This window comes from Carcharodon carcharias, chromosome 17, assembly GCF_017639515.1.
Source record: "Carcharodon carcharias isolate sCarCar2 chromosome 17, sCarCar2.pri, whole genome shotgun sequence".
Taxonomy (NCBI): domain Eukaryota; kingdom Metazoa; phylum Chordata; class Chondrichthyes; order Lamniformes; family Lamnidae; genus Carcharodon; species Carcharodon carcharias.
This window is the reverse complement of record NC_054483.1, coordinates 81,226,221-81,242,966: the sequence shown is the minus strand read 5'-3', so window position 1 is coordinate 81,242,966 and position 16,746 is coordinate 81,226,221. Positions and strand designations below refer to the sequence as shown.

Here is a 16,746-nt window from a genome sequence, read left to right as displayed (position 1 = left end):
GTTGCATGGTGGCTAGAGCAGGTGTTGGCAGCATCTGGACCTGGAACTGCAAAAAAGCAAAGAATAGTACAACCTGAGAGCGAGTGAGCTTCAACAATGCACTGGAGGTCTTGGTGAAGGAGGTGGAAAGAAGGAGAGATGTTCTGTAATCACAGGAGGCCAGGAGCCCTCCCGAGAAACATTGAAAAGACAGCAGGAGATGTCACCCGAGGTTAGTGCCAGGCGCCAAGCCTGGAGGACCTTGATACAGTGCCACAAGAGGTTCAATGACCTCAAATGTGTGGTCATGGTTGCTGAATTCATCTTCAAATGTCATATTCTATCGACTGTACCACTAACCTCACACATTGCCAAATCACCACAGACTATTACTCACCTACCAACAATTCCTACTAATCAGGACTCATAACTGATATTCATATGCATAATTGCACCCTCACACATTTAGCATTGCTGCAAATCTCACACTCACATTCTACAGCATGCATACACTACCAGTTATTTGACCATGACAGCCATATAAGCCAAACAGCTTGCAGGACACTCACTGATGCACTTACCATTCTCTTAAAGACAAGATAGTGCACAGCTAGAGGTAGCAGAAACTAATCAGAGGGGGTCAAGCGTTTCTGCATGTCTTAATTCCCCTGGAAGGGATGATACCATTCAGTATTGAGACCCTCATCCCCCCCTCCCACTGAGGCCGCGGCCAGCGACGGAGGCAAAAGTAATTGAAGATGGCGACCTAATACCTAATCCTCCTCCTCACATCCCACTAGCCCTCACCTGACACCCTGTTGTGATTTACAAGCTGAAAATGGTGTAAGCATGCACCTTCTGCATTTCCCACCTCCCCCTGCCATAACCCTATTCTTGACCTTTCTCCTTTCAAGTACCCTGGAGATGCAGCCCAGCCAAGCAATGGAGGATTACCAACAAGACAGGAGTGGTCAACACATATCACTGTCATTTGATTTTACACTCGCTGTCACTCATTCAGATATGACAATATGACAAAATTTAGAGGATAAATTAAAGATGGAATCTTCACATAGTGAAACATTGGACATAAGCGCAGCCAGAGTAGGGGCAAGGGTAGTGTAGGTGCCAGTTCACTGGAGGATGAGGTTGCACATGATTCCGCTTGAAGAACTTAGAATAGGACTTCAGTGGGGCAGCGTACAGATGAACATTGATGGGTAGGCACAACAAAATGCTTGGTGCATTGGGAAACCTGAAGTTAATATCAAGGAGCATGGAGGAGTCCAGCTGCAACTTGGTACAGGGATTTTAGGGGAACTTGGAACCCATCCTTTCCAGCAATGAAATGGCAACCAACTCCATGCGCACATATTGAAACCCAGTCATATAGCAGCACCAGTTTCAACTGCCAGTTCCAGTTTCCATTGCAGCACAAGTAGCAACCATCCAACATCTGAGCGTTACAGTGAAATCTCAGACAACTGCCATCATGGCTGTGGTTTACAAGGTGCAAAAGGGGCTTAAAGGGTCCATTCTGCAGCATATTACAAAAACGCCTCCCTGGGCAGTGAATTTGGCTCTATTGAGCACATGCCTGCTGTCCTCTCGAGAAGACAGAATTTGTTTACCCACCCCAACGCTCTGCCACTGTCCTTGGTGTTGCCTGGCAGCCAGCCCAGACTGCTGCTGCTCATGCCGAGACGAGGTTGCAGTTGTGGCTGCAACAAGTAGCAGATTTTAGTAAGGGCTTCTCACACATGTTCCTTGCTGAGATTCAGCTAGGCAAATTGCTCGCTAAACACCCTGAGCAAATATGGCATCCCCGTGAAATTCCTTCTCCACCCCCCCCCCCCCCCCACCCCTCGCCTTCACTCTTCCAGCAGCTTGTCCTGCTCTGCACAGCCTCCGTTCATTCTCATAGTTATGTTTTAAAGGCGGTGCCTACTAGTGCACCCTTGTCTAGGAGAAATTGATTTGTCAGAAACCTTGGAATCAGCGAAAAGTCTTTCAGCACCTGCCACTCCACTCCTTGTGGGCTTTTGCAACTTGCAACAACGATAGAAAGCACCAAATACTGGTAGAATGATTGTAACAGCCAAAAAATATCAACCAGCAACTAACTTGTAAGTTGTAGGCGATTCCTTTAAATAGCACTGGTGGGAGGTCCTTCCTGCTGAACATGTGTTCAGCCGAGCAAGGTACAAGAGGGCGATAAATGGAGCATTCAACTCCAAAAAGGTATCGCTAGTGTCAAGTCAGCAGTGCATTCTGATTTACGTCATGACCTGCCTGCTCTGCACACTTCTGTCAGGGGCTCACTGCACATGCAAATGTCCTCACCAATATGGCATATAGTGTGAATTGCCCCACAGTGTATGGCCATGCCACAGGCATTTTAGAATTCTTTGGGCACATGTAGCAACCAAAATGTGGGTGCTAATGAATCCAATTTCTCAGACTTTTTTTTTAACTTAACTTTTCATTTTTTTCTGTGTTCCCATTTTCCTGTCATGCTGTGTTAGCCACATAGATAAATGAAATCTGCAGGCATCTTCAAGAATTCGCTGATGCCATTCTTTCATTGATTGATTGGCCAAGATAACTGGAAGGCTCACCAATTTTCTGTTCTTAATCAAGACAAAGTAGCTGGGAATATATCAGAGTTCCCTCCCTGCAGGAACTCTTAGTATTAGTTAAGAGCAGCAATCACTCTTGGCTCTCCGAGGCGAGAATCTGAGATTCCAACATGTTGCTGGCAATTCTCCCACAATATGGACATTTCTGCACTTATTGTGTGATTGGGACAACTGGTAGTTTACACTTGAACAAGAGTATCTACACAATTGATTACCCCTTCCGAAAAGCTCTCTGTCTCTTTATCATGCTTTAAATTTCTCCATAAAATTTAGTACTTTGACCAAGCTTTTGATCACCTACCCTAATATCTCTTCATGTGACTCAGTGTAAGATATTATCTGATAGCCCTGCTATGTAGTGCCTTGGGATGTTTTTACCATGTTAATGGTGCTATATAAATGTACGTTGTTGTTTATTTTGTCCTGAAATGCTGCTTCGGTTACATCAATCAGTGATATTTTCAGCTGATACTGTTGCTCATGTTGCTGTCATACAAACTCTCTAACCATGCTCGTCTGGTCTTTTGCAGGTCGTGTCGGCCAAGCTGTTGCTGTTCGAGCCAAAATCTTTGGGTTTAATATAATATTTTATGATCCATATTTGCCTGATGGTATTGAGAGATCTCTAGGCGTTCAGCGAGTTTATACCCTGCAGGATCTGTTGTACCAGAGTGACTGTGTGTCATTGCACTGCAACCTGAATGAACACAACCACCATCTTATTAATGACTTCACCATCAAACAGGTAATGCTATTTATATCATAGCTGCAGGCTGGCACATATATTTGAGTGTTCCTAGAGTGTTTAAATTTTTTTTCTAGTTTAAATATATTAATGATATTTAATGCAGTATCAGTTGGGGTAAAGTAACGTCCCCTATCGTATATACAAAATGACCATGGCTAAAACTGATGGCACTGATGATCCCTTGTCCTGCCTCTGGTCTTTTCCGTCAATCAGTGGCTGAAAAATGAGTGTAACACAGACCATGCAGATGGGCATATTGGTGCCAATGTTTCACAATTACTTTGCTGTGCAGTCTCAATATTAAAAAAAAGACTTTGTTTACATAGTGCTTTTCATGACCATTGGCTGTCTCAAAGCACTTTACAGCCAGTGAAGTACTTTTGCAGTGTAGTCACTGTTATAATTTAGGGAACATGGCAGTCAATTTTCCCACAACAAACTTTCACAGGCAAGAATTATGATAATGAGTACATAATCTGTTTTTGTGATTTTGGTGAAGGACAAATTTTGGCCAGGACACCAGGCATATCGCCCTTGCTCTTCTTCAACATAATGCCTTGGGACCGCTTTACATCCACCCAAGCAGGCAGAATGTTGGTGGGTGTGTCATGGTACCTGTACTCCAATGTAATGAAGAAGGCCATGACAATAACTGTACACATGACAAGTCTATAAACTTAGTTGGGTCATTGTTGATGCAGGAGGCTGTCAGACTGATGCTTCGTCTCAGGGCAGGAGGTCATCTGGGGGCTTGTGCCAAAATTGGGAGAGCTGTCTCACAGATGAGTCAAGCTACAGCCTGACATATTCATACTCACAGAATCATACCTTACAGATAATGTGCCAGACACCACCATCGCCATCCCTGGATATGTCCTATCCCACCGCAGGAAAGACCCAGCAGAAGTGGCGGCAGAGTGGTATATAGTTGGGAGGGAGTTGCCTTGGGAGTCCTCAACATCGACTGTGGACCCCATGAAGTCTCATGGCATAAGGTCAAACATGGGTGAAGTATATCCCCCTGCTGATTACCACCTACCATACTTTCCCCCCTGCCACCCACCCCCTCAAGCTGATGAATCAATGCTCCTCCATGTTGAACACCACTTGAAGGAAGCATTGAGGGTGGCAAAGATTCTCAATGTATTCTGGGTGGGGGACTTCAATGTCCATCACCAAGAGTGGCTTAGTAGCGTCACAACTAACTGAGCTGGCCGAGTCTTAAAGGACATAGCTGCTAGACTGGGTTTGCGGCAGGTGGTGAGGGAACCAACAAGAGGAAAAAACATACTTGACCTCATCCTCACCAACCTGACTGTTGCAGATGCATCTGTCCATAACAGTATTGATAGGAGTGACCACCACACAGTCCTCGTGGAGATGAAGTCTACCTTCACATTGAGGTCACCCTCCATCGTGTTGTGTGGCACTACCACCATGCTAAACGAGATTGATTTCGAACTGATCGAGCAATTTGAGACTTGGCACCCATAAGGCGCTGTGGGCCATCACCAGCAGCAGCAGAATTGTATACAACCACAATCTGTAACCTCATAGCCTGGCATATCCCACACTGTACTATTACCATCAAGCCAGGGGATCAACTCTGGTTCAATGAAGAGTGCAGGCAGGTATGCCAGGAGCAGCACCAGGCGTACCTAAAAATGAAGTGTCAACCTGGTGAAGCTACAATATAGGTCTGCTTGCGTGCCAAACGGCATAAGCAGCATGTGATTGACAGAGCTAACTGTCCCTGCAACCGATGGATCAAGTCTAAGCCCTGCAGTTCTGCCACATCCAATCGTGAATGGTGGTGGACAATTAAACAACTCACTGGAGGAAGAGGCTCCACCAATATCCCCATCCGCAATGATGGGGGAGCTCAGCACATCAGTGCAAATGATAAGGCTGAAACATTTGCAACAATCCTCAGCCAAAAGTGCTAAGTGAATGATCTATCTTGGCCACCTCCGGAGGTGCCCAGCATCACAGATGCCAGACTTCAGTCAATTTGATTCACTCCATGTGATATCAAGAAATGTCTGAATGCACTGGATACGGCAAAGGCTATGGACCCTGACAATATTCTGGCAATAATACTGAAGATTTGTGCTCCAGAACTAGCTGTGCCCTTAGCCAAGCTGTTCCAGTACAGCTACAACACTGGCATCTAACCAGCAATGTGGATAATTGCCCAGGTATGTCCTGTGCACAAAAAGCAGGACATATCCAAATCAGCCAATTACCACCCCATCAATCTATTCTCAGCCATCAGTAAAATGAGGGAAAGAGTCATCAACAGTGCTATCAAGTGGCTCTTGCTTAGCATTAACCTGCTCACTGACGCTCAGTTTGGGTTCCGCCAGGGTCACTTAGCTTTTGACCTCATTACATCCTTGCTTCAAACATGGACAAAAGAGCTGAACTCCAGAGGTGAGGTGAAAGTGAACACCCTTGACATCAAGGCAGTGTTTGACCAAGTATAGCATCAAGAAGCCCTAACAAGACTCGAGTCCATGGGAATCAGGGGACAAACTCTCCACTATAATAAAAGCAAAATACTGAGTATACTGGAAATCTGAAATAACACAGAAAATGCTGGAAAAACTCAACAGGTTGGGCTGCACCTGTGGAGTGATAAACAAGAGTTAACGTTTCAAGTCTGCATGACTCTTTAGAGCTGAAGAGAGGTCGAAATGTGATGGGATTTATACTGTTGAAGAGAGGGTGGGGGCGTGGAGCAGGTGGAGAAAACTAAAAGATCAGGGATAGATGGGAGCTCAGGAGAAATTTGACAAAGATGTCATGGACACAAGACAAGGGGCATGTTAATGAGAGTGTTAAAGAATAAAGAAGGTGCTAATAGTGGCATAAAAGTAAGAGAACAGGATGTGTTAATAGCAGAACAATGGTCAGCAGTCTGTGAAGCAAAACTTAAATTACCGATAGCCCTGTGGGGGAAGGGGGGTTCAGAAATCTTTTTTTAAAATATCAAAATGGAGCACAGAATTCAAGGTCTGAAGTTGTTGAACTCAGTGTTAAGTCCAGAAGGCTGTAAAGTGCTTAATCGGAAGGTGAGGTGCTGTTCCTCCAGCTTGTGTTAGGCTTCACTGGAACATTACAACAGGCCAAAGACGGTCGTGTGGGACATGAGAGCAAGATGGCGTGTTGAAATGGGAAGTGACAGGAAAGTCGGGGTCATGCTTGCCGACTGAGCGAAGGTGTTTCACAAAGCGTTTAGTCTCCCCAATGTAGAGGAGATGACATTTTGAGCAGCGAATACAGGAGACTAAATTGAATGTGGTGCAAGTGAATCGCTGCTTCACCTGAAAGGAGTGTTTGGCGCCTTGGATGGTGAGGAGGGAGGAAGTAAAGGGGCAGGTGTTACACCTTCAACAATTGATGGGAAGGTGCTGTGGGAAGGTTATAAGGCATTGGGCTGATGGAGGAGTGGACCAGGGTGTCATGGAGGGAATGGTCTCTATGGAATGCTCTTGGGGGATGTGAGGGGAAGCTGTGTTTGGTGATGAAACCATGCTGGAGTTGGCAGAAATAGTGGAAGATATCCTTTGAATGCAGAGGCTGGTGGGATGAAAAGTGGGGACAAGGGGATCCTTCAGGGAAACTGCCCTTGAGAAGGTGATGGTGAGCTGCCACATTGAATCGTTGCAGTCCCTGTTGTGTAAGTACACCCACCGAGCTGTTAGGGACGGATTTCCAGGATTTTGACCCAGTGACAGTGAAGGGCCATCAATATATTTCCAAGCCAGGATGATGAGTGGCTTGGAGGGAAACTTCCAGATGGTGGTCTTCCCATGTATCTGCTGCCCTTGTCCTACATGGTAGTGGTCATGCATTTGGAAGGTGCTGCCTAAGGAACCTTGGTGAGTTTCTGCAGTGAATTTTGTAAATGGTACACACTGCTGCTACTGTGTGTCGGTGGTAGAGGGAGTGAATGTTTGTGGAAGGGGTGCCAGTCAAGCAGGCTGCTTTGCCCTGGATGGTGTCAAGCTTCTTCAGTGTTGTTGGAGCTGCACTCTTCCAGGCATCCTGACTTGTGCCTTGTAGATGGTGGATAGGCTTTGGGGAGTCAGGAGGTGAATTCTACCTTCCTTCATAAGGTCAGAAGTGGGGATGTGCACAGATGATTGCACAATGTTCAGGACCATTTGCGATTCCTCAGATACTGAAGCAGTCCATGTCCAAATGCAGCAAGGCCTGGACAATATCCAGGTTTGGGCTGACAAGTGGCAAGTAACATTAGCGCCACACAAGTGCCAGGCAATGACCATCTCCAACAAGAGAGAATCTAACCATCACCCATTGACATTCAATGGAATTACCATCGCTGAATCCCTGACTATCAACATCCTGGGGGTTACCATTGACCAGAAACTGAAGGGGAGTAGCCATATAAATACCATGGCTACAAGAGCAGGTCAGAGGCTAAGAATCATGTGGTGAGTAACTCACCACCTGACCCAGTAAAGCCTGTCCACCATCTATAATGCGCAAGTCAGGAATGTGAGGGAATACTCCCCACTTGCCTGGATGAGTGCAGCTCTAACAGCGCTCAAGAAGCTCGACACCATCCAGGACAAAGCAGTCTGGTTGATCGGCACCCCACTCAAACCTTCACTCCCCCCACCACCGACGTACAGTGGCAGCAGAGTGTACCATCTACAAGATGCACTGCAGGGACCCACCAAGGCTCCTTAGGCAGCACCTTCCAAACCCACGATTGCTACCATCTAGAAGGACAAGGGTGGCAGATACATGGGAACACCACACCTGCAACTGCCCTTCCAAGCCACGCACCATCCTGATTTGGAAATATATCGCCCGTTCCTTCACTGTCGCTAGGTCAAAAGTCCCCTTCCAAACAGCACTGTGGGTGTACCTATACCAATGGACTGCAGTGGCTCAAGAGGCAGCTCATCACCACTTTCTCGAGGGCAACTAGGAATGGGCAACTAATGCTGGCCTGGGCAACGATGCCCACATCCCATGAACAAATATAAAACAAATATCAGGTATCTTCACTCTCCTGTGTCCATCTCTTGCTAACAAATTTGAGAATGGCATTCAAACTACTCACCCTCCATGCCAGACAATGGGATGCTAGATAATGGAATGGAGCCCAAGGAGAGAAACATCCTTCAAAATAATGAGAAGGGGGATATAAATTATTTATAAAGCCAGCAGTATGAGAGAATGTATACACATCATTTTGCATCCTTTACAGTTTCTGTTGTCCTTCATTTGTATTATCTTTTAATTTGACAACTTTTTGTAATGAATGTCATATTTGAATGGACAAACAAAATAGCAAGACTGTATTTATTGTAAGAATATAAGAACATAAGAAATTAGAAGCATGAGTATGTTATTTGATCCCTTGAGCCTGCTCTACTATTCAATAATATCATGGCTGATCTGATTGTGGCCTTAACTCCACTTTCCTGCCTGCCCCCACAATAACTTCTGACTCCCTTGCAGATCAATAATATGTCTGATTTGAATATAATCAATGATCCAACTTCCACTGCTCTCTGGGGTAGATAATTCCAAAGACTAATGACCCTCTGAGAGAGGAAATTCCTCCTTATCTCTGTCTTAAATGGGAGACCTCTCATTTTGAAACTGTGCCCCCATGTTCTCGATTCCCCCACAGAAGGAAGCATCCTCTGTGTCTACCCCATCATGTCCCTTCAGAATCCTATAAGTTTAAATAAGATTACTTCTCATTCTTTTAAATACAACCCAGGAATCAACCCAGTAAACATTCTCTGAACCGCCTCCAGTGCAAGTCAATCCCTGCTTATATAAAGAGACCAATTCTATGCATAAAGCATAAAATGCTGTGATATTGAGAAAAAAAAATGTGTTGCTGTGGGCTTGTTTCATTAGAATTAGGGAGTTTTCTGGAACAAGTGCACAGATTCCAGATGGTATCTGTACTGTACTGATGAAGAAGAGTTTCAAAGCTCTATAAATCCAAGTTGCCAACTTGTCAAATACTGGTGTAGCTGTTGCCACACAAGTTCTGGCTGGACCATCCCATTGGGACTATGTTATTCATAAATAGGAATGTTCCTCCCTGTATACTATTTAAAAAAGAGCTTAAATTTGTCTCTCATTTTATCCCATCCTTAGGATATCTCTCATCTAATAAATTGCTTCTGACATGTAGTCATTGTTCTTTAAGCAATTTAAGTGACAATGGATTATTGCTTTACATTATCCATTTTTTTTCAGATGATTCTTGCTGCATATGGTTGAATTGCCCGCATGGTAATTGGTCATATGTCAGCCTGCATCAGCTCTTTGAGGCTGACTCTGATCCCACCTGCATATCTGTTTTCCAGCAAGAGTCATCAGACAATGATAAAGATGCCCTGTCCCATCCTTCCTCTTCCTTCATTTCCCAACACTATTGAGCATGTAGTGCTCAACACTGAATTAGTTTAACTTCTTAGAGCTGTCTTGTTTTTGAGTTATATTTTCAATCAGTTTCACAATAGATATGATAGGAATTATTGTTGTAAATATAGCCTTTAAAGACATTTTTGTTTAATATTTCTGTTTGTATGAAAACACGTCCACCTTGTTTGTCAGACTGATCTGAAATATCACTCAAAAATGACTGCAGAGTCACAATGTTCAGAGAGAGCCAAGGCAGTGTCTGTAATGTAAACCTGCTCAAGTTGAGGAAGGTTGCTTCACACTGAAGAGATTTTCCTATAAGGACTTCAATGCACAGTGAGCTAAGTTTAGGCAGTTATTTTAATTTGGGTTTATTGAATGTATAAAGTTAGAGCACAAAGAAAGCCATGTCACAGAATCTTATGCTAAAGTCATGTGCCTGAAACATTCTTTCTGTGGTTTTGGTTTGTTTTATGCTAAACCGTGATTTGATTGACTTCTTTATTTTAAAATTGTTGGACAATCTTCCTGGCATTTCTGAACTTGTCCTGTGAGGTATTGTGTTTCACCCAGAGTGACTCCAGAAATCCTGTGGAGACAATGCTGCAATTCAGCATTTGGAATAAACTCTTTCTTTCCTGTTTGGTTCCCAGATGAGGCAGGGAGCATTTTTGGTAAACACAGCCCGAGGAGGACTGGTCGATGAGAAGGCTTTAGCTCAGGGGCTGAAAGAGGGAAGAATACGAGGTGCTGCTCTCGATGTTCATGAGAGTGAGCCCTTCAGGTAAGATGCAGATTTGAGGATATTCATCCAGAAAATAGAGTATGGCAATGCTTCAAGGGGCGTCAGGACATGCCTTTGTAATTATAAGAAGCCCTACATTAACTTGATATTCTGTGAGGTGCCTGGTGGCAGCAGGCAAAGTTTACAAAAACAGAAGTAATAAAAATAATATTTTTAAAAATGGTGGCAAGCAAATGGATTATGTACAGTGAACCAGTCTAGTGGCATAGATGATCTCTAAACTATTTGTGTTTGCTCTTGTGGTTTATGGTATGATCTGGCTGCAGTACAGAGGGATCTGGGTCTCCTTGTACATTAATCCCAAAAACTTAGCATGCATGTAAAGCAAATAATGAGTAAGGCACATGGAATATTGGCCTTTATTGAAAGGAGTATTGAGTGTAAAAGCAGGAAAGCCTTGCTACAGTTGTATAGGACATTGGTAAGATTGCACCTGGAGTACTGTGTTCAGTTTCGGTCTCCCTGCTTAAGGAGAGCTATACTTGCATTGGAAGCAGTTCAGAGATGGTTCATGAGGCTGATTCCTGGGATGAAAGTGTTGTGTTATGAGGAAAGGTTGATCATTCTGAGCTTGTATTCATTGGAGTTTAGAAGAATAAGTGGTGATCTTATTGAAGCCTGTAAGATTCCAAGAGCGGGTTGACAGGGTAGATGCTGGGAGGAGGGTTCCTTTCATGGGGGAATCTAGAGTTTTGCAAGTACAGGCTGGTGGTCGCAGTTTCACACTTCTACTATGCAGTAGCAACACTTTCCACTAACAGGATGCTGCTATCAAGGCAAAAAGGTGTTCTGCCTACCACACAAATGAGTAATGTGATAAATGAATTCCAGTGGCGTGCAATGCCAGGTATGTAGACCATTATCCCAAGGACAGGCAGATCGTACCAAACAGCATATCCCTTTGGCTGTTTGCCGCAGGCAGATTTGTGGACTGTACTCAGCCAGCCTGTGCTTGCAAAACTCATAATATAATACCTGACATTAGATGTGATTCCGCGATTGGACAGCACTTGGTGAACAATTCCGAGTGTGCTAATAATTACACTAACAACCAGTAAAGAATATCAGTAGGGCTCGCAATGTGGCTCATTTACACTTGCTAAAAGCTACATATGTTCAGGCACAGGAACCTGTCCTCTGCAAGCAAAAAGAATATGTCCAGGCATTGTGCCATCTTTTGAATTAAACAAAAGCACGGGAGACAGTAGTTCCCTGGTGCATTTTCCATGGCAGTGCCTTGACCAGAGTCAACTTGCCAACCAATCATCACCCTTTTCTCATGCAGTATAAATTGTTGCTTCTTTGAAATTTAGCATTCTTGCATCTGTCTTGATGAGTGTAAGATGAAAAACTTTGACAGCGTGTCCTTTTTCAGCAATACTCAAATTCTGTACTGCCAAGTGATTTTGTTTCATATTTAATTCCATTGATCGCAACAGTACTGAATATTGGCCAGTGTGATAAAGTCCATCTGTACCACCACCCAAGACAAATTTCCAATCCACTGTTTCTACATTCTGTCAGGGGTGATAGGGATCACTAATTTCACCTGAAAGTGAAGCTTAGAATTTAATTAGCCCTTTTTTTCCATACAGATTTACTGTGTGAGCCTCCAGCAGTATTTTCTTTTTTTGGCATTTTATACCACAAATCTAATTAAGGTATTAAAGTGTAATTTGTACTATAACATAATCAGATTAGTTTGGTGTTACCTTCTGACCTATCATTTCAGTTGTGACACTTAGTAGCACCTAAGTATCACTTCATATGCATTAAGCATATTCTAGAAAACTGAGCACAATCATTTTGTCAATTTACAGAATCCTATTCATCTGGACTCAGTGCATAGATGAATCAAGTCAAGTTTTTTTAATATCTGCATATTGTGACAGTCCTTAGTTGCAGACGGTTTCAATGCACGGTAGCCTGTGTTGTTTATCTGAAGAGGTTTAGTGAATGAGCTCAGCTGACATTGAAAGAAGCCTGGTATCACCATAGTTCTGCATCAGTCTGGAGACCTGCAAAAGTCTTTTTGACTCCCCAGTTGAATAACATGACCATGCAGAAAAAGAAACTTGGTTACATACCAGGTTACTGAAAAAGTGGCAGGTTAGCCATGTCTGTGCCTAAATAGTGAGTTTTAAGATTGCAGAAGACTTACTTAGAGCCACAAAACTAGAACCTCAAAAATAGAGTACTTTCTAAAAACGACAAAGCTGGAAATGTGCCTGCCCTTTTCACTATTTCTTGCATGACAACTGTGACCGTGGGCTAGGTATTAGCTCAGAGGCAGGGGGATGGGGCGGACTCTGCTTTGAGGCTGGGGGGATGTAGGGGAGTCTCTGCTTTGAGGTCAGGAAACCTGGAAGTAGGGGTTTTCTGTAAGTCCTGATGTTATATCTTTTTATCTGTAGTTTTCCCACCTGCAGCCAGCCTGATTGACAGACTGGCTGCTTATTGGGTGGGAAATCCTACAGCACAAGACTGCAGACCAGCTGGGCTGAGAGCAGGTAGGTGTAGTGGAGCATGTGAAAGATTGTGGAGGAGGGATAGACGGGGTGCTGAGTGGAATGAGAGATCAATCTTGGTGGGGTGCGGTTAAGCGGGGGAACAGGTCATGGTTGAGTGGGGGTATCTGATCACAGTGGGTGTTGGAAGAGCAGACAGATTGCTGGAAGAAAGCACCCATCTCCTCCTGGCCCACAACTAGTGCTGTAAAGGCACTGAACTCAAGGATTCTGTCTTTTTGCTTCCTTTTACCTGTCAGCTTTCCTGAAGCCTGGGAAACCCCGGCAACGATAGTTAAAGAGAAAATTTCTCTTAAAATGAAGGCACGCAGTCTCATTAATATATTTAAATAAGCCACCCATTCCTGGGAAAGCCCAGACCTCATCCCCCGCCTTTCCCCCACCCCATCATCTGGCCTCTGTTAATTCCAGAAATAGGTGGGTTGGGTCCTTAGCTTATTAACCTTCCACCCAAACCAAGCCCACCCATTTTTGGGGTTAAAATCCCCCTTAGATTTCAGAACCGCTAAAATGGCTGTAAAGTATTTTGAGATATCCCGAGGTTTGAAAGGTGCTGTATAAATGCAGGTTCATTCTTTCTCGAAGTTGAGGGACGGATGAAACTGACAACAGCACAAGCGCCACCAACTAATTTGGCAAAAGGACCAGAAACTGATATTAAGCCTCCAATATGCACATGTTGTGGACTGGATGCCTGTTGATCTGCTTAACCGGTATAACAGGTGGCATATTTAGAGTATGTACTGAGCCTGCAGTGTCATTTGCCATACTGGACCTTTAGGTGCCAGCTTTATGCTTACAAATGCATAAAGTGTGATCAAATTTCTAGGCCAAGTGGCCTTACAGCTCTTTCAAAACCATTTTCAATGTCGGCAGTTAGGACAAGCACCAAATGCTGTACCCATAACTAACCAGCTCGGTCTAGGCTCAGTGCTGGAGATACACAGTACACTGGAGAAACCAGTCACATAACCATCCAGCATTTAAGAGGAAAATTGGTCAGTAACTTGATGCTAACTGTGGATCTTGCCTGCTTTAATTAAGCCACTTGTTATCATACCACTGGATTTTGGTTTTTAGGGAGACAGTAAGAGAAGTTCTGTTGACAAGGATGAAAGCAAAAGAGAAATGTTGAGAGAAGGAGAGAGAGAAAAAATGTGATGGAAGTTGATAACAGGGGAGACATCCTGTTGGAGAGAAAAAGGAAAAGACACCCTAGGTGTGAAGAGAGAAAGAGACGGGGTCATCTTGTGCTGTGAGGGAGAGAGGGAATGAGCTGTTGAATGGGAGAGGGAGCAATACCCTTTCAGCGAGGGGTAAGCAGGGGAGCCCTGGTTTTGGGTGGGGGAGAGGATAGAAATGAAAAGGGAAAAATGGTGATGGAAATCCAATTAATCAAAATATTTAATTTCAAGATTTTATTTGAATGGTCTGAATCTAAATGTTTTTGTAATTTTTAAATCAATTCTTATAGTATTGCAATTCCAGCATTGTTGCAAAAGTACGATTCAATGTTATCCATCAATTTAAGGATTAAAAAAATTATAAATTCATAACTTAAGACATTGTGCATATATTGTTCCTCTGGTATTGTAAATAGTCATCTTATTTTGTAGATACTTGTCATGTTTGTTAGAGGTTACAGAGATGAGAAGGGACAAAGTCATGAAGGGATTTAAACCTGAGGATAATGATTTTAAATTTGGGGTTCAGGCATATTCAATTGGCTTTCTTGAGTGCTGTTCCTTTTGGTTATAAATATAGATATAGAAAGTTAAAATTGGAAACGGTTGACTTTTAAAATCTGACCAAATGTGATAACACTGAGCTTTTTTATTTGAACAGGCACACAGATGTAAGATTTTTAATATATAAATGGTAAATAATATTTAGATTCATACTTATGATAGAACTGTATAGTCATACTTGGCAAAATGAATGAATTGTTCCCAAAAAATTGAGCAAAACAATTAAACTTAAGTAAGATCCTTGTGAATGTTTGTAATAAGTAAGTTTTATTACTGTAGCTCCTCGGCTCCGTACAACACTTACTGATTTGGTTATACGTCACCTCAGATGTTCCTGTGCTCATGTTATAGCAGTTAGTAATAGTGCTCAGATAGACTTTGTTCTTAAATTACATGGAACTGTTTATAAAGAGGCAGCTGTTTCTATATTCTACATATGAACCTCAGTGATGACCTTAAACCTGTAAACACGAATACTTCAGCCAGTGTAAGCCACCAGGGTGTGCAAATACTCATTTTCCTTTCTCTTGCCTCTAGCCCAGCACAGGTCTGGATTGAATCTAATAGTGGCTCAAAATCCTGGAACTCCCTAATAGCATTCTGGGTGTATCTACACCACGTGGACTGCAGCGATTCAAGAAGGCGGCTCACGACCGCCTTCTCAAGGCCAATAAATGCTGGCCTAGCCAGTGGTGCCCACGTTCCATGAAAGAATTTTTTAAAATTTCCAAGTCTGACTCACCACCATGTTGAGGGAGTGTATTCAACAAGTGTGCCACCCAGGGGAGCCATTACTAGTGATCGTAAGCAGTATTAGGCAAGGTCTTCAGATGACAGGAAGAAACTGCTAAAGATTTGCTTTTGCTGTTTATAGAGTTGATTGAAACCTTTGATCAGATTACTGCCTTGTAATCACTTCCCAAATATCTTTAATTCTCTACATGTGCATTACAGTGTCCTTAATTCCATCATTACCAGTATTCCCCTGTAAAGCATTTCGTCCATAACACTCACCGGTTCCACTGCCTGCAGCTTTATTCCTTTAGCTGGATTTTCACTTTGAAGCAATGTACTTCCTTAATCCTGATGAATGAACGCACATTTTGCTCCTTCCGTAGCCAAAGTTCTCTGCCCAATTGCAGGTGAGCTGTGCAAACTGTTAACCTTCTTTCAATTTTTGATATCTTTTTTGGAAAGGTATGACTGAATGCTGCAGTACCATCAGGTTTAGTGTTATTTATTCAGTCACCAAGCCCTAGCAGTACATTCACTGTATTGTGCTTCTTCATATGAAACAGTAAATTATACAAAGCTTTATTATAAGCGGAATGGACACTAGCTATGTTACAGGCAGACACAATATGACCGTTACCATGAGAAAAGGTTCAACTTAAAACAAAAGATAGCTGATTTGTGACAAAGAATATTGGGACTGAAGTCTGACATTTAATCATCCAAAATATAAATGTTTCTGTCAAGTAATTTCTGTATTTCAATGGGAAAATAATGACTATAGGTACAGATGTCACTAGTAGAAATGTATATATATATCATGTAGAAAATGATTTATTTTTAAAAATAAAAATAATAATTATTCCTTTATCAAAATGGAAATCCATTGCAGAACTGGTACCTTAATCCAGGTTTTTATAAGCTGTTATGCTGGAGCTATAACCTATACATTGGTGTGACTGCTAACCAGCTAAAAGTCACCAATCTAAAGTTTACATCATTCGGCATAACCAGGATTTTATGATTATTCTCAGGCCTTAGCTCTCCTCGGTGTACTGTGCTAGAGAATCTGTAGGCTCTATTGTCATGAATGCTAAAATTTACAAAATAATTATGTTTTAAAATGTACCTTTAACCCAAA

The 16,746-nt window shown here is 42.9% G+C and overlaps 1 protein-coding gene across 11 annotated transcripts in view; it reads left to right on the top strand.

Annotated features, from left to right (window-relative positions):
• The window catches only part of LOC121290130 (C-terminal-binding protein 2), a 321,857-nt gene that overhangs the window by 289,359 nt on the left and 15,752 nt on the right, over positions 1 to 16,746 (top strand). For all 11 annotated transcript variants that reach the window (XM_041210341.1, XM_041210336.1, XM_041210337.1 and 8 more), the window contains 2 exons: positions 3,149 to 3,363; positions 10,446 to 10,576. In XM_041210341.1, coding sequence (XP_041066275.1) covers positions 3,149 to 3,363; positions 10,446 to 10,576 — 346 coding nt within the window. The remainder of the gene's footprint in view (positions 1 to 3,148; positions 3,364 to 10,445; positions 10,577 to 16,746) is intronic.